Genomic DNA, 26,293 nt, shown 5'->3' with positions numbered 1-26,293 from the left:
AGTATTTTGTTGCCACTTTTTTTTGTGTGTGTGTGAAATCTCGTTGACAGCCGAGCGGAGATTGCGGTAGTCAGGAAGAAGAGGGCGGGATTATGTATAGATTTATACGTATGTGGTATTTTAACATGTCTGCCGTCGTTTCGCCGCTGGGATGCCGAACGGGGAACGTGCGGGGAATCTCTTGCGTGGGATGAGCTCCTTTGAAAGATAGCGGAAGTGTGCTTGGTTGTCTTGTGGCGGCGCGGACTACTTTATGGCGGAGGCGGCGAGGGGACAGCAGCACAAAGTTGTGCACTAGTGTATATATACACGTGTGTGTGTGTGTGTGTGTATACGCGGAGTTTGTTTATGGCTCCCCTCCCCCACGGGTACGCTTCTTTTTTTTTTTTTTTTTTTTTTTTAAATTTATAAACCTTTATTTATAATATGCAACATTTACATACAATCAATAAATAATAATAATCCAAAAAAAGTACAGAAACAGTACAAAAACAGTACTAAACAGTAGGGGTGTGGGGAAAAAATCGATTCGAATTCGAATCGCGATTCTCACGTTGAGCGATTCAGTATCGATTCTCTTTTTTTAAAAAAACACGTGGCTTGGCATTGTCTTGCTGAAATAATCAATCAATCAATCAATCAGTCAATGTTTATTTATATAGCCCTAAATCACAAGTGTCTCAAAGGGCTGTACAAGCCACAACGACATCCTCGGTACAGAGCCCACATACGGGCAAGGAAAACTCACCCCAGTGGGACGTCAATGTGAATGACTATGAGAAACCTTGGAGAGGACCGCATATGTGGGTAATCCCCCCCCTCTAGGGGAGACCGAAAGCAATGGATGTCGAGTGGGTCTGACATAATATTGTGAAAGTCCAACACATCAGCGAAAGTCCAGTCCATAGTGGGGCCAGCAGGAACCATCCCGAGCGGAGACGGGTCAGCAGCGTAGAGATGTCCCCATCCGATGAACAGGCTAGCGGTCCACCCCGGAGCAGAGTAGAAAAGAAAAGAAAAGAAACGGCAGATCAACTGGTCTAAAAAGGGAGTCTATTTAAAGGCTAGAGTATACAAATGAGTTTTAAGATGAGACTTAAATGCTTCTACTGAGGTAGCATCTCTAACTTTTACCGGGAGGGCATTCCATAATATTGGAGCCCGAAAAGAAAACGCTCTATAGCCCGCAGACTTTTTTTGGGCTCTGGTTCTTTGAACGCAGATTTCTTGTCGGGACATATGGTACAATACAATCGGCAAGATAGGCAGGAGCTAAACCGTGTAGTATTTTATACGTAAGTAGTAAAACCTTAAAGTCGCATCTTAAGTGCACAGGAAGCCAGTGCAAGTGAGCCAGTATAGGCGTAATATGATCAAACTTTCTTGTTTTTGTCAAAAGTCTAGCAGCCGCATTTTGTACCATCTGTAATCTTTTAATGCTAGACATAGGGAGGCCCGAAAATAAAACGTTACAGTAATCGAGACGAGATGTAACGAACGCATGGATAATGATCTCAGCATCGTTTGTGGACGAAATGGAACAAATTTTAGCGATATTACGGAGATGAAAGAAGGCCGTTTTAGTAACACTCTTAATGTGTGACTCAAACGAGAGAGTTGGGTCGAAGATAATACCCAGATTCTTTACCGAGTCGCCTTGTTTAATTGTTTGGTTGTCAAATGTTAAGGTGGTATTATTAAATAGATGTCGGTGTTGAGCAGGACCGATAATCAGCATTTCCGTTTTCTTAGCGTTGAGTTGCAAAAAGTTAGCGGACATCCATTGTTTAATTTCATTAAGACACGCCTCCAGCTGACTACAATCCGACGTGTTGGTCAGCTTTAGGGGCATGTAGAGTTGGGTGTCATCCGCATAACAGTGAAAGCTAACACCGTATTTGCGTATGATGTCACCTAGCGGCAGCATGTAAATACTAAAGAGTGCAGGGCCAAGAACCGAACCCTGGGGAACTCCGCACGTTACCTTAACATAGTCTGAGGTCACATTGTTATGGGAGACCCACTGCATCCTGTCAGTAAGATAAGAGTTAAACCAAGACAAGGCTAAGTCTGACATCCCAATACGCGTTTTGATACGCTCTAATAAAATATTATGATCAACAGTATCGAAAGCGGCGCTAAGATCAAGAAGCAGCAACATAGATGACGCATCAGAATCCATCATTAGCAATAGATCATTAGTCATTTTTGCGAGGGCTGTCTCCGTAGAGTGATTTGCCCTGAAACCGGATTGAAAGATATAATAATCAGGGGCGTCCATGGTAACGTTGCTTGGATGGCAACATATGTTGCTCCAAAACCTGTATGTACCTTTCAGCATTAAAGGCCTACTGAAAGCCACTACTACCGACCACGCAGTCTGATAGTTTATACATCAATGATGAAATCTTAACATTGCAACACATGCCAATACGGCCGGGTTAGATTAGTAAAGTGCAATTTTAAATTTCCCGCGAAATATTCTGCTGAAAACGTCTCGGTATGATGACGTTTGCGCGTGACGTCACGGATTGTAGCGGACATTTTGGGACAGCATTGTGGCCAGCTATTAAGTCGTCTGTTTTCATCGCAAAATTCCACAGTATTCTGGACATCTGTGTTGGTGAATCTTTTGCAATTTGTTTAATGAACAATGAAGACAGCAAAGAAGAAAGCTGGAGGTGGGAAGGGGTGTATTAGCGGCCGGCTGCAGCAACACAAACACATAGAGAACTGGGACAACAGAGGCTCTTACCAGGAGGACTTTGAGTTGGATACGCGCTACCTTGAGTATGCAGCTGCGGCTCCCAAACATTTGATCGCTTGCCCATACGTGCGTGCCGCTATGTGCATGTCACGTACGTGACTTTGGGGAAATGTATGTGCTGTATGAACTTTGCGGAGGTGAACGGTACTTTTGGCTGTGGGATTGAGTGTGTTGTGCGGGTGTTTGATTTGTATTGGCGAGTTATATGGACGGGAGGGGGGAGGTGTTTGTTATGCGGGATTAATTTGTGGCATATTAAATATAAGCCTGGTTGTGTTGTGCCTAATAGAGTATATATATGTCTTGTGTTTATTTACTGTTTTAGTCATTCCCAGCTGAATATCAGGTCCCACCCGCCTCTCACAGCATCTTCCCTATCTGAATCGCTTCCAATGCCCTCTAGTCCTTCACTCTCACTTTCCTCATCCACAAATCTTTCATCCTCGCTCAAATTAATGGGGTAATCGTCGTTTTCTCGGTCCGAATCGCTCTCGCTGCTGGTGGCCATGATTGTAAACAATGTGCAGATGTGAGGAGCTCCACAACCTGCGACGTCACGCTACTTCCGGTACAGGCAAGGCTTTTTTATCAGCGACCAAAAGTTGCGAACTTTATCGTCGATGTTCTCTACTGAACCCTTTCAGCAAAAATATGGCAATATCGCGAAATGATCAAGTATGACATATAGAATGGACCTGCTATCCCCATGTCTTGGGCACTAATACACCCCCATACCATCACAGATGCTGGCTTTTCAACTTTGCGCCTATAACAATCCGGATGGTTCTTTTCCTCTTTGGTCCGGACGACACGACGTCCACAGTTTCCAAAAACAATTTGAAATGTGGACTCGTCAGACCACAGAACACTTTTCCACTTTGTATCAGTCCATCTTAGATGAGCTCCGGCCCAGCGAAGCCGACGGCATTTCTGGGTGTTGTTTTCACCTTGCATAGGAGAGTTTTAACTTGCACTTACAGATGTAAGTGCAAGTTAAAGTGGGGCGGTATAGCTCGGTTGGTGGAGCGGCCGTGCCAGCAACTTGAGGGTTGCAGGTTCGATCCCCGCTTCCGCCATCCTAGTCACTGCCGTCGTGTCCTTGGGCAAGACACTTCACCCACCTGCTCCCAGTGCCACCCACACTGGTTTAAATGTAACTTAGATATTGGGTTTCGCAATGTAAAGCGCTTTGAGTCACTTGAGAAAAAGCGCTATATAAATGTAATTCACTTCAATTCACTTCATGTAGCGACCAACTGTAGTTACTGACAGTGGGTTTCTGAAGTGTTCCTGAGCCCATGTGGTGATATCCTTTACACACTGATGTCGCTTGTTGATGCAGTACAGCCTGAGGGATCGAAGGTCACAGGCTTAGCTGCTTACATGCAGTGATTTCTCCAGATTCTCTGAACCCTTTGATGATATTACGGAGCGTAGATGGTGAAATCCCTAAATTCCTTGCAATAGCTGCTTGAGAAAGGTTTTTCTTAAACTGTTCAACAATTTGCTCAAGTATTTGTTGACAAAGTGGTGACCCTCGCCCCATCCTTGTTTGAGCATTTCATTGAATCTACTTTTATACCCAATCATGGCACCCACCTGTTCCCAATTTGCCTGTTCACCTGTGGGATGTTCCAAATAAGTGTTTGATGAGCATTCCTCAACTTTATCAGTATTTATTGCCACCTTTCCCAACTTCTTTGTCACGTGTTGCTGGCATCAAATCCTAAAGTTAATGATTATTTTCAAAAAAAAAAAAGTTTATCAGTTTGAACATCAAATATGTTGTCTTTTTAGCATATTCAACTGAATATGGGTTGAAAATGATTTGCAAATCATTGTATTCCGTTTATATTTACATCTAACACAATTTCCCAACTCATATGGAAACGGGGTTTGTATCAAGTGCTTTTTTTCTTTAGAGACTTAAAGTGCTTTATATTGTGAAAGGTGGTTGAAGTGTCTTCCCCAAGGACCCAACGGCCATGACAAGGATGGCGGAAGCTGGATTGTAACCAGGAACCTTCAAATTTCTGGCCGGCTGCTATACCATCTGAGCCGCGCCGCTCTATTAATAAGTGTTTATTACATTTTAACGGAAGTGTCGCTAGAACCGTGTTGTAACCAACTATTAACGGTAAATTAGCAGAGAGATTAATAAGAATAGATTGGATAAAAAATTACAACCGCACATACGTCCACATACTGTATGTCAGCAGCCAAATTAGGAGCCAAATAATATATAGTGAAATATATCTACCACAAGAGGCTGCAACATGTGTTGCAATATAGATTTTATGCCATATTGCCCATCCCTAATGTGAATTAGCAACTAATCTCCCATAAGTCTTTGACCATTTGTCTAATGATTATTAAAGGATGATGGATGCATGAAATGAATGCATCCATCATCATGTCATCCAAAGCATAATGGCCACAACCCACAGGGGGCGCCACAGATGCCATCACACCAGATTTTTTTCACATGACTGCAACAGCTCCACATTTAACAAGCAAGTTCTCCGTTTTCAGCAACACTGTCGTTTCGTAAAATCATCCCTTGTTAGTATGCTCCAAAAATTGTTGTCATGTCATTACGTCAATATTTATTTCCATTCGAAATCAGTCAACCTTACTGTAGCATTGAATCAAAAACAATTAGCCACAATGATGGAAATTAAATGTAAAAAATGTACTCGCCAGACAAATCCTGTAGCTTAAAAACACCTGAGATGTGGAACTGTCAATAATCAATGTGCCAAATGAACAGCTTTATGTTCGAACGCTAAGACCTCATTAGCATTTTAATCAATAACACTTCAGGGGGCTTTTTGCAAAATTTACCAGATGCCTACAGGCCGCTAACTTTCCAATGTATCTTAAGCAATATCTCCAGCCCTCTTACGGCTACTAGGACGTAATGACGTGACTACATACGGATATTTGGATAGTTAGCATTTGCTCTCATAACAATAAAATAACTGCAATAAAATAAGCTAGCCAATGGTGTTTTTGTTGTATTTTTTGGTTTAAAAAATTTAACTGGGAGCAAGTTGCAATCAGCCCCTTTAACCATGGGAGTCCAGTCAAAGTGTTATGTTCTTGGCTATGTTAAAACGAATGCAAATATTTGTCCATAAACAAGACATTAACCGTTGCCATGGGATGCAATATTCAAATAAATCTACAAAACTACTATCGATGTGCAAAATCGTTATTTTCAAATAAAAATTATTTATAACTTCTTACCCACGGGAAAAAATTTAAAACTATGGAATGTGACAGAGTCAGATGATTGCCGATTTTCTTGTCAGGAGTCTGCATCCACCCTGCATTTGATTTGGTATTGTCATATTGTGTCTTTATTTTGGGTGGAAGTTGAAAAAATGTGTTTAAGGATTGGTTTGTTTATGAAGCTTGATGTGGTTTCTGTTATTTTAGGAGAGTTCATTGACTGTCATGATTTAGTCAATTTAAAGGCCTACTGAAAGCCACTACTACCGACCACGCAGTCTGATAGTTTATACATCAATGATGAAATCTTAACATTGCAACACATGCCAATACGGCCGGGTTAACTTATAAAGTGCAATTTTAAAATTCCCGCCACACTTCCGGTTGAAAAAGTCCTTTGGATATGATTTATGCGCGTGACGTCACAAAATCCACGGAAGTGGTTGTACCCCATCGACCCGATACAAAAACCTCTTGTTTTCTTCGACAAAATTCCACAGTATTCTGGACATCTGTGTTGGTGAATCTTTTGCAATTTGTTTAATGAACAATGGAGGCTGCAAAGAAGAACGTTGTAGGTGGTATCGATCGGTGTATTAGCGGCTAAGTACAATACTTACAGCAACACAAAAAGGACTACTTACTACGCCTAGCCGATGCTTGCCGCCAAACCCACGGATGAAGTCCTTCGTCGCGCCGTCGATCGCTGGAACGCAGGTGAGCACGGCTGTTGATGGGAAGATGAGGGCTGGCTGGCGTAGGTGGAGCGCTAATGTTTTTATCATAGTTCTGTGAGGTCCGGTTGCTAAGTTGCTAAATTAGCCTTAGCGTCGTTAGCAACATCATTGTTAAGCCTTACCAGGCTGAGAATTTTTAACCGTGTAGTTACATGTACATGGTTTAATAGTATTGTTGATCTTCTGTCCATCCTTCCAGTCAGGGGTTTATTTATTTTGTTTCTATCTTCATTTGAGAACGATGCTATCACGTTAGCTCAGTAGCTAAGTGTGTCACCGATGTATTGTCGTGGAGATAAAAGTCACTTTAAATGTCCATTTCGCGTGCTCGACTCTCATTTTCAAGAGCATATAGTATCCGAGGTGGTTTAAAATACAAATCCGTGATCCACAATAGAAAAAGGAGAGAGTGTGGAATCCAATGAGCCAGCTTGTACCTAAGTTACGGTCAGAGTGAAAAAAGATACGTCCTTCACTGTAACGTTCCTCATCTACGAATCTTTCATCCTCGCTCAAATTAATGGGGTAATCGTCCCTTTGTCGCTCCGAATCTCTCGCTCCATTGTAAACAACGGGGAATTGTGAGGAATACTAGCTCCTGTGACGTCACGCTACTTCCGGTACAGGCAAGGCTTTTTTTATTAGCGAGCAAAAGTTGCAAACTTTATCGTCGATTTTCTCTACTAAATCCTTTCAGCAAAAATATGGCAATATCGCGAAATGATCAAGTATGACACATAGAATGGATCTGCTATTCCCGTTTAAATAAAAAAAATTCATTTCAGTAGGCCTTTAATTATAGTACCGTATTTTTCGGAGTATAAGTCGCTCCGGAGTATAAGTCGCAGTGGCCGAAAATGCATAATAAAGAAGGAAAAAAACATATATAAGTCGCACTGGAGTATAAGTCGCATTTTTGGGGGAAATGTATTTGATAAAACCCAACACCAAGAATAGACATTTGAAAGGCAATTTAAAATAAATAAAGAATAGTGAACAACAGGCTGAATAAGTGTACGTTATATGAGGCATAAATAACCAACTGAGAACGTGCCTGGTATGTTAACATAACATATTATGGTAAGAGTCATTCAAATAACTATAACATATAGAACATGCTAAACGTTTACCAAACAATCTGTCACTCCTAATCGCTAAATCCCATGAAATCTTATACGTCTAGTCTCTTACGTGAATGAGCTAAATAATATTATTTGATATTTTTTACGGTAATGTGTTAATAATATCACACATAAATCGCTCCGGAGTATAAGTCGCACCCCCGGCCAAACTATGAAAAAAACTGCGACTTATAGTTAGAAAAATACGGTACTCGGTAAAAGGTTTGTTTTTAAGGCCAAAAACAGATATTCACTTAGTATTACTTTCTTTAAAACATTTATTCAGTATTTTTTAACTTTAGAAAGTTATATGGTTGAAACCGATAATGATGCCAAAAAACATAAAAAAAGATGGGAAATCCTCAAATGCTTATTTTGAAAATGTAATTTTGTTTATAGATTACATGCAATTTGTTGTTGTGTTCCCTAATTTTCAGTGTACATAAATGAAGGTGTGTGTTGCTGAGCCTGACCTGGACATAATCTGGACTGGACCTGGTTTTAAGAACCCTTTAAACAATTTAATTTCATTGACAACCTGGTCTGGTGAAGATAAGGTCCCTTTAAAAAAAAAAAAAAAATAAGATAAATAAATAAAAAACATTTTCTTGAATAAAGAAGAAAGTAAAACAATATAAAAACAATCACATAAAAAATAGTAATTAATGAAAATGTTAGTGGACCAGGAGCACACACAATCATGTGTGCTTCACGGACTGTATCCCTTGCAGACTGTATTGTTCTATTTTGCAGGAACCAGAATATTAATAACAGAAAGAAACAACCCTTTTGTGTGAATGAGTGTAAATGGGGGAGGGAGGGTTTTTTTTTGGGTTGGTGCACTAATTGTAAGTGTATCTTGTGATTTTTATGTTGATTTAATTAAAAAAAACAACTAAAAAACATAAAATAAAACCAAAACATTAACCTCCAGTTGAGGAAATGGAGTACAACACAAGACATTTTTTCAGTCAACAGCGTACATAGTTTGGCTTCTTAATTATTTCTGAAAAACGTAATTTCGTTTTTCATCGGTAAACACTTACATACTGGCTCAAAGGTCATTTTTACTAAAAGCGAAACACTTCCCGGTCAGACGGGAACTTAAAATTTTCACCTGATTCATATGTTGTCGAATATTTAATTTTGAAATGCTCCACATATTATGTTGGTTTACAATTTAAGCATTCAGTACATGATGCATTCCTACAGATTTTTGCTGAATCTGCTATAATGTAAATTTTTTGCTAGAAACCGGCCACTTGAGTCCTTCATGAAACCGCTCACTGTGCAGAATTATAATAAAAGCAATGAATGCATGCTTATGACACGGTGTCCTGGTTGCTGGAAAGTTGTAACTTTGTGAAGATGAGTCTCATGCCTGACCTCATTTTTGTATCCTCCTTTGCAGGAGTGGTTTTGCTGTGGCTCAAGTCTGGATCTAATCAGTGCAGTGTGGGGGTTTGATACGGGCGTGCTACTTTGGTGCTTGGACTATGACCGTGAGCGACCAAAGGGCCTTCTTGGTGGACCTGGGTGGCAGCTTCAATGAGGATGCTCCCAGACCTCCAGTCCCTGGGGAAGAAGGCGAACTGGTACTCACCGGCGGCCGCCAGTACCACCGCCCTGCCTTTCCACCCAAGAACCTTAAATGTGAGGCGTCCGTTGCTACCCCTCGGCGACCCGACCTGGACTTGGGCTACGAGCCTGAGGGCAGCGCCTCCCCGACTCCGCCTTACGTGAGATGGGCGGAGTCCCTTCACTCCCTCCTGGATGACCAAGATGGCATCCATCTGTTTAGGACGTTTGTCAAACAGGAGGCCTGCGTCGACCTGTTGGACTTCTGGTTTGCTTGCAGCGGTTTCCGCAAGCTTGAAGCCAGCAAGGGCAACGACGACAAGCGTTTAAAACTGGCCAAAGCCATCTATAAGAAATACATCCTGGACAACAACGGCATTGTTTCCAGGCAGGTCAAACCAGCGACTAAGTCCTTCATCAAAGACTGTGTGATGAAGCAGCACATCGATTCTGCCATGTTTGACCAAGCTCAGACCGAGATCCAGACCATGATGGAGGAAAACACCTACCCTTTATTCCTTAAATCCGACATATATTTAGAAAGCACGCAGACACAAGGTGAGAGTCCCAAATTGTACGCCGATCAAAGTCCGACTTCTGGCAGTGGAAAAAGTCTGGTGGGTTATTTGCCGACGTTAAATGAGCACGAGGAATGGAGATGCGACCAAGACCCTGAAGAGATGCCTGATTGTGACCCTACTCCCAGCAGCGGGCTCGCGCAGAGACCGCTCATGGAAACGCCACAACAACGCACTGCCAACAGATTCCAGGATGAGTACAGGTAACTCCTTGCAGCTACACCATTTTTTTTCCTCTCCAAACTGCTGAAATAGAAATAAACCGCCTCTCCACCTCAAGAGCTGCCCAAAAATTGAGATGAAATGTGTACAGCAGGAGATAGGGGGGGGAAGATGCTGCGTGAAGAATCCTAAGTACTCAGAATGAGGTGATGAGAACCTGCAGGGGAGCTTTCACTTGTATGTGAGAGACAGCCTTCTGGTTTCTTGTGCTAGTACTTAGGATTGAGTTTGCTACCGAGAGTTTGGGAATTGTGGGGTTGGAGACACTTTTCCATTGACAAAAGTAGGTACTAGCTAGTACTGTTATTTAGTCATTTACGGCTCCAAGTATGCTGAGCGGATATCATACACAGTGTTGGGTTAGTTACTGAAAACCAGTAACTAGTTACAGTTACTAGTTACTTTATTTCAAAAGTAACTCTGTTACTTACACCAAAAAGTAATGCGTTACTTTGAAAATTAACTATTTAGTTACTTCTTTTTCTTTCTTTTTTAAGGCTCCCATTAATACCCTTTTAGCCCTCATTTCAGTATTGTTATTGCACTGGAGAATAATACAACCTGTTGATCAACTTGACATGCATTTGCATCACTGAACTCTGCTAAGCAATGTGGTCTACATACAACACACAAAGACAAAGATACGTTTCAAAGGGCCAATTTATTTTGGGCCAGAACAAATTGACAAAACTATTTTAAATAGCTGCAACATAACATACATAAGTAACAAACAGTTTAATAACAACATGTCACCACTTGTCACAACATAGCTGTAAACCTGGCTTCACCCAAGGAAGGCACACATGACCTGAGGGGTCATGATTATGTGTCATGTCACTATATACAGCACACATACTGCTATACACACGCCTAACCAGGCGTTTTTTTCTCTCAAGGAATTGTGAAATAAAATCATGTCTTCAGGAGATCAACACTGTACTGAAGCCCAGAACACTACGCATTTCCCCACTTTTAGTTTAGAGATAAGGAAAGATTGGCCTGGCCCACTAGGATCCCTCTTTATGTTTGTGAACTTTATAGTCTATACATTTAGAGTGATGTGATAATCAAACACTCTAGAAGTGGATTGTCCGAAGCTTAAACAACAACAAAAGTGAGTTTAGTACAAAAAGTTTATTTACCCATATTCAAAAGTGCAAAGTCGTATTGAGCTGCCCATGCAGACAAACAAACGTACCCCGGAGGACACAAGAATCAAGCAATCTTCTCTCAGCCCTTGTCACTTGGCCATTTTTTCTGTTTCCCCATGCCCCAAGGTCCCGTTGTTTTCGACATGTTTGTTTTGCAACATCCTTGAATCCCTTAGTCATGCTCAGACAATTAAAACATTTTGTAGAATGGTCAGAGTGATTCCATATTCAACTTTGTCCTACATCTGGTCCTTCAATGGTATAGAATAGAAGAGAAATGAAACAAGCAGACATTCTTGATAGACACGAAATATACCTCAAAGGTCAGAAATTCTACTACACTAGAATGAAAGAGTATATAAGAGAATTGACAGAGTGTGTGTACCTTCAGTGATGAATGATGAGCAGAGGCAGAGTTTTGAGTGTTTTCTTTAGCTCGCTTTCCATGTTTATGTACTCACTGTCCACTGTGTCCAGCTGTCTGAAATTGGTCATCGTCATGTCACTGTAAGGCTACACTACAAGCAACAAAAATAATAAACATTAGCTAGCTAACGTTATGTCTTAATTGTGCGCTACAGTACCATACAGTCTCCACTTCGCTGCAGCGCTACCCTCAGCCTCTTCACTCATAAAAGTGGTCCCTTTACTTTCCAGTAAATACAGTAGGCGTTCGTTCTTCTCCATTCTTTTGAATTTTTAGTATTTCTTATCCTGACTAATGCATTCAATACAGCAGGGCTCGAATTTAAACTGTGGCAAAAGTCGCGACCGCCCTCGTCATTTGCCGTACGGCCCTAGAAAATTGACCAGCATCTGCGGCAGCAACATGCCGTGACCGCCCTTGACTTTTTACTTGTTAATGGACGAGGGATGTAACAATAAATGGTATAATGATAATTTGTGATCAAATTCCAGACGGTTAGTAATACAGTCAAATGTTTTAATTACCGAAAAACTGTAATTTTTAATGTATGTTAGGCAACATGCGCACTAGCGTCGTTTGGCTTGATAATCATGGCGTACTAACTCCGGAGGTTCCCCCTCGGAGTAAACGGAGCCAAGTGCTTGGTTTACCATCATTTTCTCTCGCTTCCTGGCGTGCGTTTAAGAGCGCACTGCTGTGTTTAGATGGAGACAGGTGTGGACAATATTGGAGACAGACGCACTTGTCCCCACACTAAAAGCACACAGCGAAGGAGAATTAATTAAGCACAGAGGAACATTTTGATGATATTTGAGATGTTTTTCAAACTCAGTATGGCCAATAGCAGTAAGCTTTGCTTCTTCCTACTCATTTTCGGACATGATGCAAAGTGAAATGATATGAAACTGTGTATTATACTGTAAGTGTGTTCATGTTCGAAATAAACTAAAGAAAGAAAGAATAGTACATAACTAATAGACTTTATACAGTATGTCTATTTATACAATATATACATTTTAAAAATTGGTTTTCATGTAAAAAATAAAAAAAATTCAGTTATGGTTGATTTTGGCGGCGCCAGTGGACCAAAGTGGTAGTGTTTTGCCAGAAGAGCACATTACCCATGAAAACTAGCGCATATTGCATTACACTGACATGATGTCTGCTGTAATATTGGCACGATATTACGTATCTAATTGCTATGCTGACGTTAAATAGCAGGTTCTATCAAGAAATGATATTGGATTGCTCAAAAAACATGACATTTTTTTCAAAGGAAGTAGTAGTGAAACTATCACGCTAGTGGCTATTTATTGCTACCACGCAAATTTCCAGTAGCTAACATTAGCATTATCATTTTGATTTAAGCATCAAAAGTCACTTACTAGTTTAGCAGGAACAGAGCCATGGTCTGAAATCTCTTGTCTTTGAGCTCACGCCAGCGAGTCAAAGCCGAGTCATTGTTGATCCTGTCCTGACTCTCCTTTTTATCAGGGTAAACTCCGTTGTTCTTTTTTTGTCTCCTCATACAAAACTTTCCGTTTCTTTGGTTGTTTTACAGATTCTACCATGATAGCAGTAATTGCATATAGGCGTTCGCATTGACGTCAGTCTTTTTAATGAATTGGGAAAGCGGAGTGACGTATGCCATAAAGCAAGTCAGCACATTTGTAGTTGATTGTGTGGCAGGGTTCCTGCCACGCTCTTCAAATTTTCTAAGTACAGACCCGTTCAGGACATGACAGAGGTGTCATTCAACTACCTTATTTTTCGGACTATAAGGCACACTTAAAATGCTTTTCATTTTCTCAAAAATCGACAGTGCGCCTTATAACCTGGTGCGCCTACTGTAAGGAATAATTCTGGTTGTGCTAACTGTCCTAGAAGCTATTTTATTTGGTACATGGTGTAATGATAAGTGTGACCAGTAGATGGCAGTCACACATAAGAGATACGTGTAGAGTGCAAGATGACGGCAGTTAACACCAAAACTTTAAATGTTCTTTTGAGAATATAGAACATTACACACGGCACTCAAAAATCTTGTCAAAATGTTTTAGTACGACTTTGGTAAGCTATAAAGCCGCACCGCTAGATGGATTGTCGGAGTTGCGGCTACCGTAGTCAGACGTACTGTGCTTCAACATACGGCATCTATTAGCAGACATATTTCCTGGCGTATAGTTTCGCAATATTATGCAAAAAAAATAGTTCTTACCTTCTGGCACCTGCTGATGTGTGTTTGGGATCTGCGTAAGTCCTGAAAATTTGCGCGAGTCCGCCTTTGTAGTCCGTGATGACGGGGGGTAGGGGGCAGCGGGGGGTGTATATTGTAGCGTCCCGGAAGAGTTAGTGCTGCAAGGGGTTCTGGGTATTTGTTCTGTTGTGTTTATGTTGTGTTACGGTGCGGATGTTCTCCCAAAATGTGTTTGTCATTCTTGTTTGGTGTGGGTTCACAGTGTGGCGCATATTTGTAACAGTGTTAAAGTTGTTTATACGGCTACCCTCAGTGTGACCTGTATGGCTGTTGACCAAGTATGCTTTGCATTCACTTGTGTGTGTGAAAAGCCGTAGATATTATATGATTGGGCCGGCATGCAAAGGTTTATTGGCGCTCTGTACTTCTCTCTACGTCCGTGTACCACTCCGTACAGCAGCGTTTTAAAAAGTCATAAATTTTACCTTTTGAAACCGATACCGATAATTTCCGATATTCCATTTTAAAGCATTTATCGGCCGATACTATTGGCAGTCCGATATTATCGGACATCTCTAAAAATATTTTATGAATGTTGTAAAGTTACTTCAAAGCCAATCAACCAAATCAAATCAAATCAAATCAACTTTATTTATAAAGCACATTTAAAATTTACCTCAGGGGTAGCCAAAGTGCTGTACAATGGGCAGGTTAAAAATAATACGAGAACCGAGCAAACACAACACAACACAAACAGAACACGATAAAAAATAAATAAATAGAATATAAAAAACATAAAAACATAAAAACAGGTTCACAGCAGGTGTATTATGGGGCGCCATTGCAGGATGGATATCACTCAGTGTTAAAAGCCATGGAATAAAAGTATGTTTTTAAGAGAGATTTAAAAACAGGAAGAGAGGAGGCTTGTCTAACACTCAGAGGTAGGTCGTTCCAGAGCTTGGGAGCAGCAGCAGCGAAAGCTCTGTCACCTCTAAGCTTCAGCCTTGTGTCCGGTACCGTCAGTAGCAGCTGATCGGCTGATCTTAGGGATCGGTGGGGCAGTAAGGCTGAAGGAGGTCGGAGAGAAGTGAGAAGAAGAGAAAAAGTGTATTTATATAGCCCTTAGTCACAAGTGTCGCAAAGGGCTGCACAAGTGCTGCTTTAATTGAAAATTTTTTATTTTTATTTTGAAGGCGTGGCTGCATTTATCCTGCTGTGGTGGTGTGCCACAATCTATTACATGTAGGGGAATCCCTGCATGGTAATCAGCAAAAGATGCAATTGTACACTTCTCGTTTGTTTTAACAATACAGTCCATTTAGCTTTGCGCCCTAAAGCTCAATGCAGCCATAAGACAGCATTCTTAAAATCTACAGGATCGCTATTCTTTGCAATAAAAAAACAACTCTCACAGGTAGACAAGACAGCGGGTGAGTGCACACAATCCTGCTGAAAACTGGTATCACACTCAACCACAACCAAAGGCGTTTGCTGGAGATCAATATCGATACATTTTTAAATCTCAGGAAAATGTGAGAAGAAAAAAAACAGGTCTGCCCATCTAACTGCTGCTAGGCTGTCAGTCATGTGCATCCACAGTTCTATGATGTATAAAAATGAATAGACACACAAACATAGTAGTCATAACTATGTCATCAATTCTTCAATTATCTTGGCCCAAAGTACAAAAAACACTATTTTTTTTATCAACTCTTAACCTTTTTGTGAGGCTCTACCTCATCTTCCTTTCTCTGTAATTCCCCTATGTCCCCCCTATTCCATGCTCTACTGTCTCCCTGTGTTGCATATATTTCCATTATTAAAGGCTTGCAGAAGCTAAAGGAATTAGCTGGTCACAGAGGTTTTACTTTGAGCCTATTTTTTTTCCGGGAGCTTGTGCATTCTAAACAGGGAGGAAGCCCGGTCGAAGGCTTTAGGGAGTTCCAATATGAATAAAGAGACGGTGCCGAACATCTATAATTCATGTGTAGGAAAGCTTTGTAAGAAGTATTCTCGGCAACGTCAAATGCGGAGAATGTGAGCGATGTCAAATGAATCAGTCTCTAGATGCGCAACACTTGTCGGGTTGGTAGAATTAGCATGTGCAGTCATCACTCCAAGAAGATGGTTGGAAAAGTGTGTGAATTTGAACTCTGTCCAAAAGACAATTAAGTGGATTTTTATACTATGAAGGCTGACATAATACATATAAGTTCATGAGCAAAATCATTATTGGCGTAGCAGAAAAGAGATCATTTTTCGCTGGGGTTAGTTTTCAGTCTTTGACTGCCATAGAGCCCCAGTGGGCTTCCTGTCAGCTGAGGTTCTGAAAGGGTGCATAAGTGTGAAGGAACAATTCTCACATCCCACACAGTTCTTGCTGGCTCCATCAACTTAATGTGTAGTAAAGCTCAATGCTTCAGGATATTAGAGGTGTGTAATCCTAGACCAGTTTTTGGGTTTAAAGGGGAACTGAACTTTTTGTAGAACTTTGCCAATCGTTCACAATCCTTATGAGAGACAAGAAAAAAAAAAAGTTTTGTTTTTTTTGCATTTTAATTTGCATTCGGCACGTTCTAGGTGGCTTGCAATGCAGCAAATGGAATCAATCCATTCTGCCTCTAAAACACTTTGAAAATGAATCCAAAAACCGCTTACAATGCTTAATTTATGTTCCGTAACCTGTATAATAACCAAGCTGTAGCTACAAACCCAGTTTCCATATGAGTTGGGAAATTGTGTTAGATGTAAATATAAACAGAATACAATGATTTGCAAATCATTTTCAACCCATATTCAGTTGAATATGCTACAAAGACAACATATTTGATGTTCAAACTGATAAACTTTTTTTTTTTTGCAAATCATTAACTTTAGAATTTGATGACAGCAACACGTGACAAAGAAGTTGGGAAAGGTGGCAATAAATACTGATAAAGTTGAGGAATGCTCATCAAACACTTATTTGGAACATCCCACAGGTGAACAGGCAAATTGGGAACAGGTGGGTGCCATGATTGGGTATAAAAGTAGATTCCATGAAATGCTCAGTCATTCACAAACAAGGATGGGGCGAGGGTCACCACTTTGTCAACAAATGCGTGAGCAAATTGTTGAACAGTTTAAGAAAAACCTTTCTCAACCAGCTATTGCAAGGAATTTAGGGATTTCGCCATCTACGGTCCGTAATATCATCAAAGGGTTCAGAAAATCTGGAGAAATCACTGCACGTAAGCAGCTAAGCCCGTGACCTTCGATCCCTCAGGCTTTACTGTATCAACAAGCGACATCAGTGTGTAAAGGATATCACCATATGGGCTCAGGAACACTTCAGAAACCCACTGTCAGTAACTACAGTTGGTCGCTACATCTGTAAGTGCAAGTTAAAACTCTCCTATGCAAGGTGAAAACCGTTTATCAACAACACCCAGAAACGCCGTCGGCTTCGCTGGGCCTGAGCTCATCTAAGATGGACTGATACAAAGTGGAAAAGTGTTCTGTGGTCTGACGAGTCCACATTTCAAATTGTTTTTGGAAACTGTGGACGTCGTGTCCTCCGGACCAAAGAGGAAAAGAACCATCCGGATTGTTATAGGCGCAAAGTTGAAAAGCCAGCATCTGTGATGGTATGGGGGTGTATTAGTGCCCAAGACATGGGTAACTTACACATCTGTGAAGGCGCCATTAATGCTGAAAGGTACATACAGGTTTTGGAGCAACATATGTTGCCATCCAAGCAACGTTACCATGGACGCCCCTGCTTATTTCAGCAAGACAATGCCAAGCCACGTGTTACATCAATGTGGCTTCATAGTAAAAGAGTGCGGGTACTAGACTGGCCTGCCTGTAGTCCAGACCTGTCTCCCATTGATAATGTGTGGCGCATTATGAAGCCTAAAATACTACAAGGGAGACCCCCGGACTGTTGAACAACTTAAGCTGTACATCAAGCAAGAATGGGAAAGAATTCCACCTGAGAAGCTTCAAAAATGTGTCTCCTCAGTTCCCAAACGTTTACTGAGTGTTGTTTAAAGGAAAGGCCATGTAACACAGTGGTGAACAAGCCCTTTCCCAACTATTTTGGCACGTGTTGCAGCCATGAAATTCTAAGTTAATTATTATTTGCAAAAAAATAAATAAAGTTTATGAGTCTGAACATCAAATATCTTGTCTTTGAAGCGCATATAATTGAATATGGGTTGAAAATGATTTGCAAATCATTGTATTCCGTTTATATTTACATCCAACACAATTTCCCAACTCATATGGAAACGGGGTTTGTAATAACCAGCATGATGTGCGGCATGTATAATGATCAATAATATAAGGACTTACTCAATGGACAGTTGTCTGTTGGGTCAACCTAGCCAGGGACGTTTCTAGTAGATTTTGGGTAAGCACCCCATTTATGTCGGCATAGCTTGGCTCCAAGTTCCACATTTACACCGTCAAGTCACGCCGACCTCACTCTCTCGACTTCCGTCTGCTCCAACGTTTGCACTCGCTTCTGTAACCAGCAGTTTATCCTCAAGTTAAAAAAAGATCAAGTTGTCCACCGCTGTAGTCGATAAACTCCTCATTTTTCTTCATCCTCTTGTTGTGGGCCGGACTGGCTCGTACATGCACATGCATCCTCCGCTGTTGCTCTTTCTAATACAGAGTAGCATATAGTTCTAACTTATATCTGTCAGCAGACTCCATTTGGAAGCGCTAAAAACTACAACATGGCTGGCAGGGAGAAGATGCAGTCTGAGTGGAGGCACTTAAATAGGACCGCCCACAAAACGGTGCATCCTAAAGAGACTAGGGTTGTCTCGATACCAATATTTTGGTACCGGTACCAGTACGAAAATGTTTTTCGATACTTTTCTAAATTAAGGGGACCACAAAAAATTGCATTATTTCCTTTATTTTAACAAAAAATCTTAGGGTACATTTAACATATGTTTCTTATTGCAAACAAAGAACACTTTTGTCCTTAAATAAAATAGTGAACATACTAGACAACTTGTTTTTTAGTAGTAAGTAAACAAACAAAGGCTCTTAATTTGTCTGCTGACGTATGCAGTAACATATTGTGTCATTTCTCATTCTATAATTTTGTCAAAATTATCAAGAAACAAGCTGTAAAAAATTGATTATTAATCTATTTGTTAATTTACTGTTAATCTCTGGTTATTTTCTGTTTCAACATGTTCTATCTACACTTCTGTTAAAATGTAAAAATCACTTATTCTTCTGTTATTTGGATACTTTACATTAGTTTCGGATGATAACACAAATGTAGGTATTGATCCAATACCAAGTAGTTACAGGGTCATACATTGGTCATAATTTAAGTTCTCATGTGTCCAGGGACATATTTCCTGAGTTTATGAATATAATATGAATTTAAAAAAAAAAAAAAAAAAAAGGATTTTGTTACGATAAAAAATATTGATGTAATCATAGTAGTATCAACTAGATACGCTGTTGTACTTGGTATCATTACAGTGGATGTTAGGTGTAAATCCACCCCAGTGTTTCCCATAAACTGCCAAGATACCTGTGGCGGTGGGGGCGTGGCTATGGGTGTGGCTATGGGCGGGGTCACCATGACATCATGAAGTAATTTGCATAATTTACTACAATGATATGTTTTTTTTTAAAAAGGCTCACAAAATGTGTACTTACTAATTAATACTAACAGTTTTGTTTTAAACGTCCATCCATCCATCCATCCATCATTTTACAATATAATTACTTTATGTACATATTTATATACAGATTTGAACAATAAGTTATTCACTGAAATATATTTATTAATTGTGGTTCTTTTAAAAAATATATCTTATAAAAATATAAAAGCTAAAATGTCTCTTAAATATCTGCCCCTTTAATAAGTGCATACTAAATAATTTAACTTTAGCCTACTACTACAACCATATTATTTACCAGCAACATAAAGTGAAACAGAGGCAGAGGTGTCCTGCCACAGTCAGTAACAAGTAAACAGAAAACAGTAGTGGTGGTAGATAGACACAGAGCTTCATCAAACATCTGATCCACTGAACAAAGAGCTCCAAAAATCTTGATCCTACACTTCTCTTTTGTAAAGTAAATCTGAACAGCCGATATGGGCATCTACATCAACTATATGATTTGCCTGAGAAGCTGGACAGGACAAAAAAATAAATAAAAATAAAAACATTTATGGCGGCCTTAATTCTTTCGTGGCGGGCCGCCACAAATAAATGAATGTGTGGGAAACACTGCACCCATGGTATTTGTTTCCATTGTGATGCCTGTGAGCTATTGCAGTGGTCCCCAACCTTTTTGTAGCTGGGGACCGGTCAACGCTTGAAAATTTGTCCCACGGACCGGGGGGGGGGTTGTATTTTTTTTTTGTCAAAGAAATACAATCATGTGTGCTACGGACTGTATCCCTGCAGACTGTATTGATCTATTTTGATATATAATGTATATATTGTGCTTTTTATGTTGATTTAATTAAAACATTTTTAAATTTTTTTGAATTTTTTTTAGTTCTTGTTCGGCCCGGTACCAATCGGTCCACAGACCGGTACCGGGCCTTGGCCCGGTGGTTGGGGACCACTGAGCTATTGTATCCTCCTACTGTGTGTAGTGAAGCATGTTTAGCTATTCCTCGTCCTGCAGGGATGATACTTGTAAAAAACTTACTTTATTTGTCGCCATGGAGGCGAGGATTAGTGATTTAGAAGTAGATAAAACACTGCATACTGCGGATGGACATTAGCCACTAACTAGCTAACACTGTTTTAAAGCACCTCTTCATGAGGGTGTTTCAGTGTTATAACTTCACCTTTATCGTTAGTTTTTAAGCCAAAATGCGTCCGTTCTCCCTTTTCTGTCTACACACTGTCTGCTTGGAAGTACTCCGTGATTGTGCGCTGCCAAACACGCTCCTCTGCTCGTAAAACCAACAATGTCACGACGTGACGACGCACTGTCGTGCCTTTAAAAAAAATAAAAAATATGGCAAACCGGTACTTTTAAAACAGACTACACTGCAAAAAGTCAGTGTTCAAAAACAAGAAAAAAAAATACAAAAATTAGGGGTATTTTACTTGAACTAAGCAAAATTATCTGCCAATAGAACAACAAAATTTGGCTTGTCAAGACTTTCCAAAACAAGTAAAATTAGCTAACCTCAATGAACCCCAAAATACCTTAAAATAAGTATATTCCACTAATAACAAGTGCACTTTTCTTGATAGAAAAAACATATACGAGACCTTTTTTCTCAATTTGTTGAAAAATTTCCTTAAATTAAGTAAATGCTAGTGCCATTATCTTGACATAATGATATGCGCTCGGCATTACATTTCTTGAAACCAGCAAATTTATACTAAAAACTAGATTATTTTTCTTAATGGAAAGGCAACAAGGCAACTGCTTGTTAGTCTCGGGGTCTCCTAGCCGTTCAGGCAAATCATATTGTCTAAAAATGCATTTTTCCATCGATAACATGACACCATCGTGCCAAGTGCGTGCTCTTTCAGTCATTAGTGTGCAAGGAATATATATATATATATATATATATATATATATATATATATATATATATATATATATATATATATATATATATATATATATATATATATATATATATATATATATATATATATATTTATGCATGAACTATTTCTGTTCAAAATTGTTTGAAATGTCACATGTTAAATGTTTAAATATTAGTTTACTGTACTGTGCCAACTGTACTACTATATGAGTACGTGTTTTCTATTGTTTCATTGAAAATAAAACAGCAAAGTCCATTTGGCTGTCATCTTTTTTAATTGTGAGACACAATTGTGTCAAAGTCATGGTTTTTTATTTCACGCTTGAAATAAAAAAATATTACTTTTAAAAAAGCAGTTTTATACTTGTTAGTGTTGATGACACAGCTTTGCAACAGTTGATATTCTAGCTTCAAGCATGTTTTACTCAATGTAGGTCGTCAAATCTCAGCAACAAGCTGTAATATCTTACTGAGATCATTTAGGACCAAAACCCTTAAAACAAGTAAAACACTCTAACATAAAATCTGCTTAGTGAGAAGAATTATCTTATCAGACAGAAAATCAGCAAATATCACCCTTATTTGAGATATTTCATCTTACTTAGATTTCAGTTTTTGCAGTGTATAGTACCGTTTTTGATTCATTAGTACTGCGATACTATACCACAGTAGTACCGGTATACCGTACAACCCTAAAAGAGACTATCAGAATGCGTCTTGAAGATGCTCTGTAAGACAATTAATGCAAAATGTTGACCAAAGAACCACCATTACATGTTATGTAGACCTCAAGGAAGTGTTATAAATGTAGAAAAAAATCACAATATGACCCCTTTAAGAATCACAAAAAAGTCTCGCAAAATCCTAGAGGGGATGAATAATCTGTGTCCTTCTTCCAGACTTGCCACCTGTCGGGAGCCTGCCAACCGCTACTACGCCAACGCCGGTCATGCATTGGCGCCCGCCACCAGCGCCAACGACAGTGAGCAGCAGAGCATGTCCAGCGACGGGGACACGCTTTCCCTCACAGACAGCAGTGTGTACGTATCTCAACATGTGCGTCTCAACATCAATATGAAATGAATGTACACCATAAACTCCCTGCAGCCTTGTTTCTTCTGTATTTCTAAGTTCAAACACTTTGAGTGTTTAGTCGCATGAGGAATATTAGTGACTTCAACATCAATCTAGCTCAAGAAAATGTAGTCAAAGTTAAATTCCTAAAATGTCTTTACTCCTATTCATTTTCCCTATAGTAAATATATATACAAGAGAAACGAAATCTACTAAATCCACCATAGATAACAGTCACAAATGTTCCAAAGGTTAGTTTTGTTTCAGGTGTTATTCTGTCAGATTCTTTCCCTTTTGTGAAATACCTAATTAAATACCTTTTGAAGGGGAAAACTAAAGAATTAACTAAAATAAATCTGAGTGCATTGTCTTATAACCTTGAATCTAAAGGGCGGGATGCTGTGTATCCTAGCATACATCCAGAAGATGCCTACAATTAGGGCTGGGCGATATGGCCTTTTTTTAATATCTCGATATTTTTAGGCCATGTCACGATACACGATATATACCTCGATATTTTGTCTTAGCCTTGAATGAACACTTGATGCATACAATCACAGCAGTATGATGATTCTATGTGTCTTCATTAAAACATTCTTCTTCATACTGCATTAATATATGCTCATTTTAAACTTTCATGCAGAGAGGGAAATCACAACTGAGTCAATTTACCAAAAGTGTATTTATTAAACAGTTATTAAGCAGTGGCACAAACATTCATGTCATTTCAAAACAGAAAGTGCAAGATTGTCAGAGACATTTTAAAACAAGCTATGAGTGCACTTTTGTGCATGATGTCACTAAGATGACATATCAAAACAACACTAAATTAAAGTGCACTTTTTGTACAGAACGCCACTACAATAGTTTAAAACAAATAAAGTGCACTTTTGTGCATGATGTCACACAAGATATTTCAATAAGTGTCAAATAAAAATGACCTGCATAATAGGAAATCAAATAGTGTATGTCCTTCGCTATGTGGTAGGTTCCTGCGGACGTTATCTCCTTCTGTTGTTGACTCATTTTTTCATACGGTGTTGATGTGGAAATGGTTGCGTCGGCATTTTGTTGGTTGTGGCACCGAATGGAGATGTTGACATGCGGAGTTTCAAGCACTCTTCATTCTCTAGCGGGTGACTTTTCAAATGATGCTACACATTAGCAGTGGTGCTATTTTTTGTAGCAAAGCTTTTGCCCCACACTTGACAAATTACGGTTGTCTGTTCGACATCTTCCCGCTTGAAGCCAAACCACCGCCAGACGATGGACCCCGTGCTGTTTTTCTTGGGAGTTAATTCTTCCTTCATTTGATGACGGCGCATGATAATGCTGCGGCTCACTAATGCTCTTGGGAGTGTAGAGCGATTTGGCAAAAAAAACCCCGTCATTTCTGTCAATTTCATGGCTGGCTCAAAGCGTGAACACTCTGTGATCACATATTATTATTAGTTTGTTGACAATGAGTCAGAACTTCGAATTTTATAAGGTAATGGTCGGACATTACTTTAGTGTACGGGAGTATCGTAACTTTAGAGGTAGTGACACCCCTGACAAGCACTAGATCTATCGTATTACCGTTGCGATGCGTGGGTTCATTTATTATTTGTGTAAGACCACAGCTATCAATTATAGTCTGGAGCGCCACGCATGGAGGGTCCGATGGGGTATTCATATGGATATTAAAGTCCCCCATTATGATTATATTGTCGGCGTGCGTCACTAGATCGGCAACAAACTCTGAGAATTCACTGATGAAGTCCGAATAGGGCCCAGGGGGGCGGTAGATCAGTTGATCTGCCGTTTCTTTTCTTTTCTTTTCTACTCTGCTCCAAACCCGGGGTGGACCGCTAGCCTGTTCATCAGATGGGGACATCTCTACGCTGCTGACCCGTCTCCACTCGGGATGGTTCCTGCTTGCCCCACTATGGACTGGACTCTCGCTGATGTGTTGGACTTTCACAATATTATGTCAGACCCACTCGACATCCATTGCTTTCGGTCTTCCTAGAGGGGGGGGGGGGGGTTACCCACATATGCGGTCCTCTCCAAGGTTTCTCATAGTCATTCACATTGACGTCCCACTGGGGTGAGTTTTCCTTGCCCGTATGTGGGCTCTGTACCGAGGATGTCGTTGTGGCTTGTACAGCCCTTTGAGACACTTGTGATTTAGGGCTATATAAATAAACATTGATTGATTGATTGATTTGTTACCAGATTTGCACCTTCTTTCTCTCGTATTACCACTTGCACCACAGCTAACGTTACCCATGCCGCTATCTCTCTGCTCCGCGAGGGCGTATGCGTATGTGACGTATGTAAGAAAGTGCGCTTGTTTTATGTCTCTGTGAGAAGCAGAGACAACAAATAGTGAGAAAAGTCTGTAGTGTAATGCCCGCAGCTAAAAGCAACTGCGTGAGAATGTATACTCGAATATCACGATATAGTCATTTTCTATATCGCACAGAGACAAACCCGCGATATATCGAGTATATCAATATATCGCCCAGCCCTACCTACAATGCATTCATTTTAGAAATTATTGAAAGTGCAACTATTCCAGAAAAAACAATTAAAACTGCTTTAGGTTAACAGGAAACATGGCTTTCTAGGGGCTTACTTACAGTCGTGGTCAAAAGTTTACATACACTTGTAAAGAACATAATGTCATGGCTGTCTTCAGTTTCCAATAATTTCTACAACTCCTATGTTTTTTGTGATGTAGTGATTGGAGCACATACTTGTTTGTCACAAAAAACCTTCATGAAGTTTGGTTCTTTTATGAATTTATTATGGGTCTACTGAAAATGTGAGCAAATCTGCTGGGTCAAAAGTATACATACAGCAATGTTAATATTTGCTTACATGTCCCTTGGCAAGTTTCACTGCAATAAGGCGCTTTTGGTAGCCATCCACAAGCTTAGTAAGCCAAGTAATATGAGCCATAACATGGTCGAACTTCAATGCTCCCTCAAATCCAGTCTTTTACAAGATGAAGCTTCTGAAACTCATCGAGAATAACGTTTTACATAACGCATGTGTGATGTATAATGTGGTATACAAGCTGACTCTGTGAGCTAATTTCTATTACCTCTTGACAGTCTAAAAGCGCACAATCTACTTCATTGAGAACATTTCCAAAACTTTTGAAACATGAATTATTGCGACATTATACCACACCATGAACCACAAAGGATGAAAAAGCAATGCCAATTTTTGTTGGCCAAACTGTTGTACTGAACCAAGAGAAGTACAGAGCTTGTTTATTAGACTTCATCTTCATTAACCCTGCTTTGTGTTTTATTTTGATATCAAAAAGTAAACATCATTTTTTTTTTTTACATTACTTGTGTTTTTCCATGTCATATAGGTGTTACTTCAAAAAACATTCATGTGACACAGCATTTTGTTGATGTTTTATTGTGTATAGTTAATTCCTATATAACATTGTGGAAGTTGCCCTCCAGGGGGTTCTTCGGACCACTAAGCACTGACATGACAGCCCGGTTCAGGTTCACAATACAGTTTTATTTTCAATAAAGTCTGTCTCTTGCTTTCCAGCAATTGTTTTTGTGTCCATCTCAGGCTCGCTTTCGCTCTTACTCTAGCTCCAACCACTCTCTCCTCCCGGCTGCTGCCTTTTAACAAAGCGACAGGTGAT

General features: G+C 39.9%; 1 protein-coding gene across 4 annotated transcripts in view; it reads left to right on the top strand.

The window, feature by feature from the left end:
• The window catches only part of axin1 (axin 1), a 47,280-nt gene that overhangs the window by 172 nt on the left and 20,815 nt on the right, over positions 1-26,293 (top strand). For all 4 annotated transcript variants that reach the window (XM_062049963.1, XM_062049964.1, XM_062049965.1 and 1 more), the window contains exons 2-3: positions 9,271-10,218; positions 22,458-22,598. In XM_062049963.1, coding sequence (XP_061905947.1) covers positions 9,356-10,218; positions 22,458-22,598 — 1,004 coding nt within the window. In that variant the 5' untranslated portion in view covers positions 9,271-9,355. The remainder of the gene's footprint in view (positions 1-9,270; positions 10,219-22,457; positions 22,599-26,293) is intronic.

Source organism: Entelurus aequoreus, linkage group LG06 (genome assembly GCF_033978785.1).
Source record: "Entelurus aequoreus isolate RoL-2023_Sb linkage group LG06, RoL_Eaeq_v1.1, whole genome shotgun sequence".
Lineage (NCBI taxonomy): Eukaryota > Metazoa > Chordata > Actinopteri > Syngnathiformes > Syngnathidae > Entelurus > Entelurus aequoreus.
Note: the sequence above shows the minus strand (reverse complement) of the source record. Positions and strands in the feature narration are given on the sequence as shown.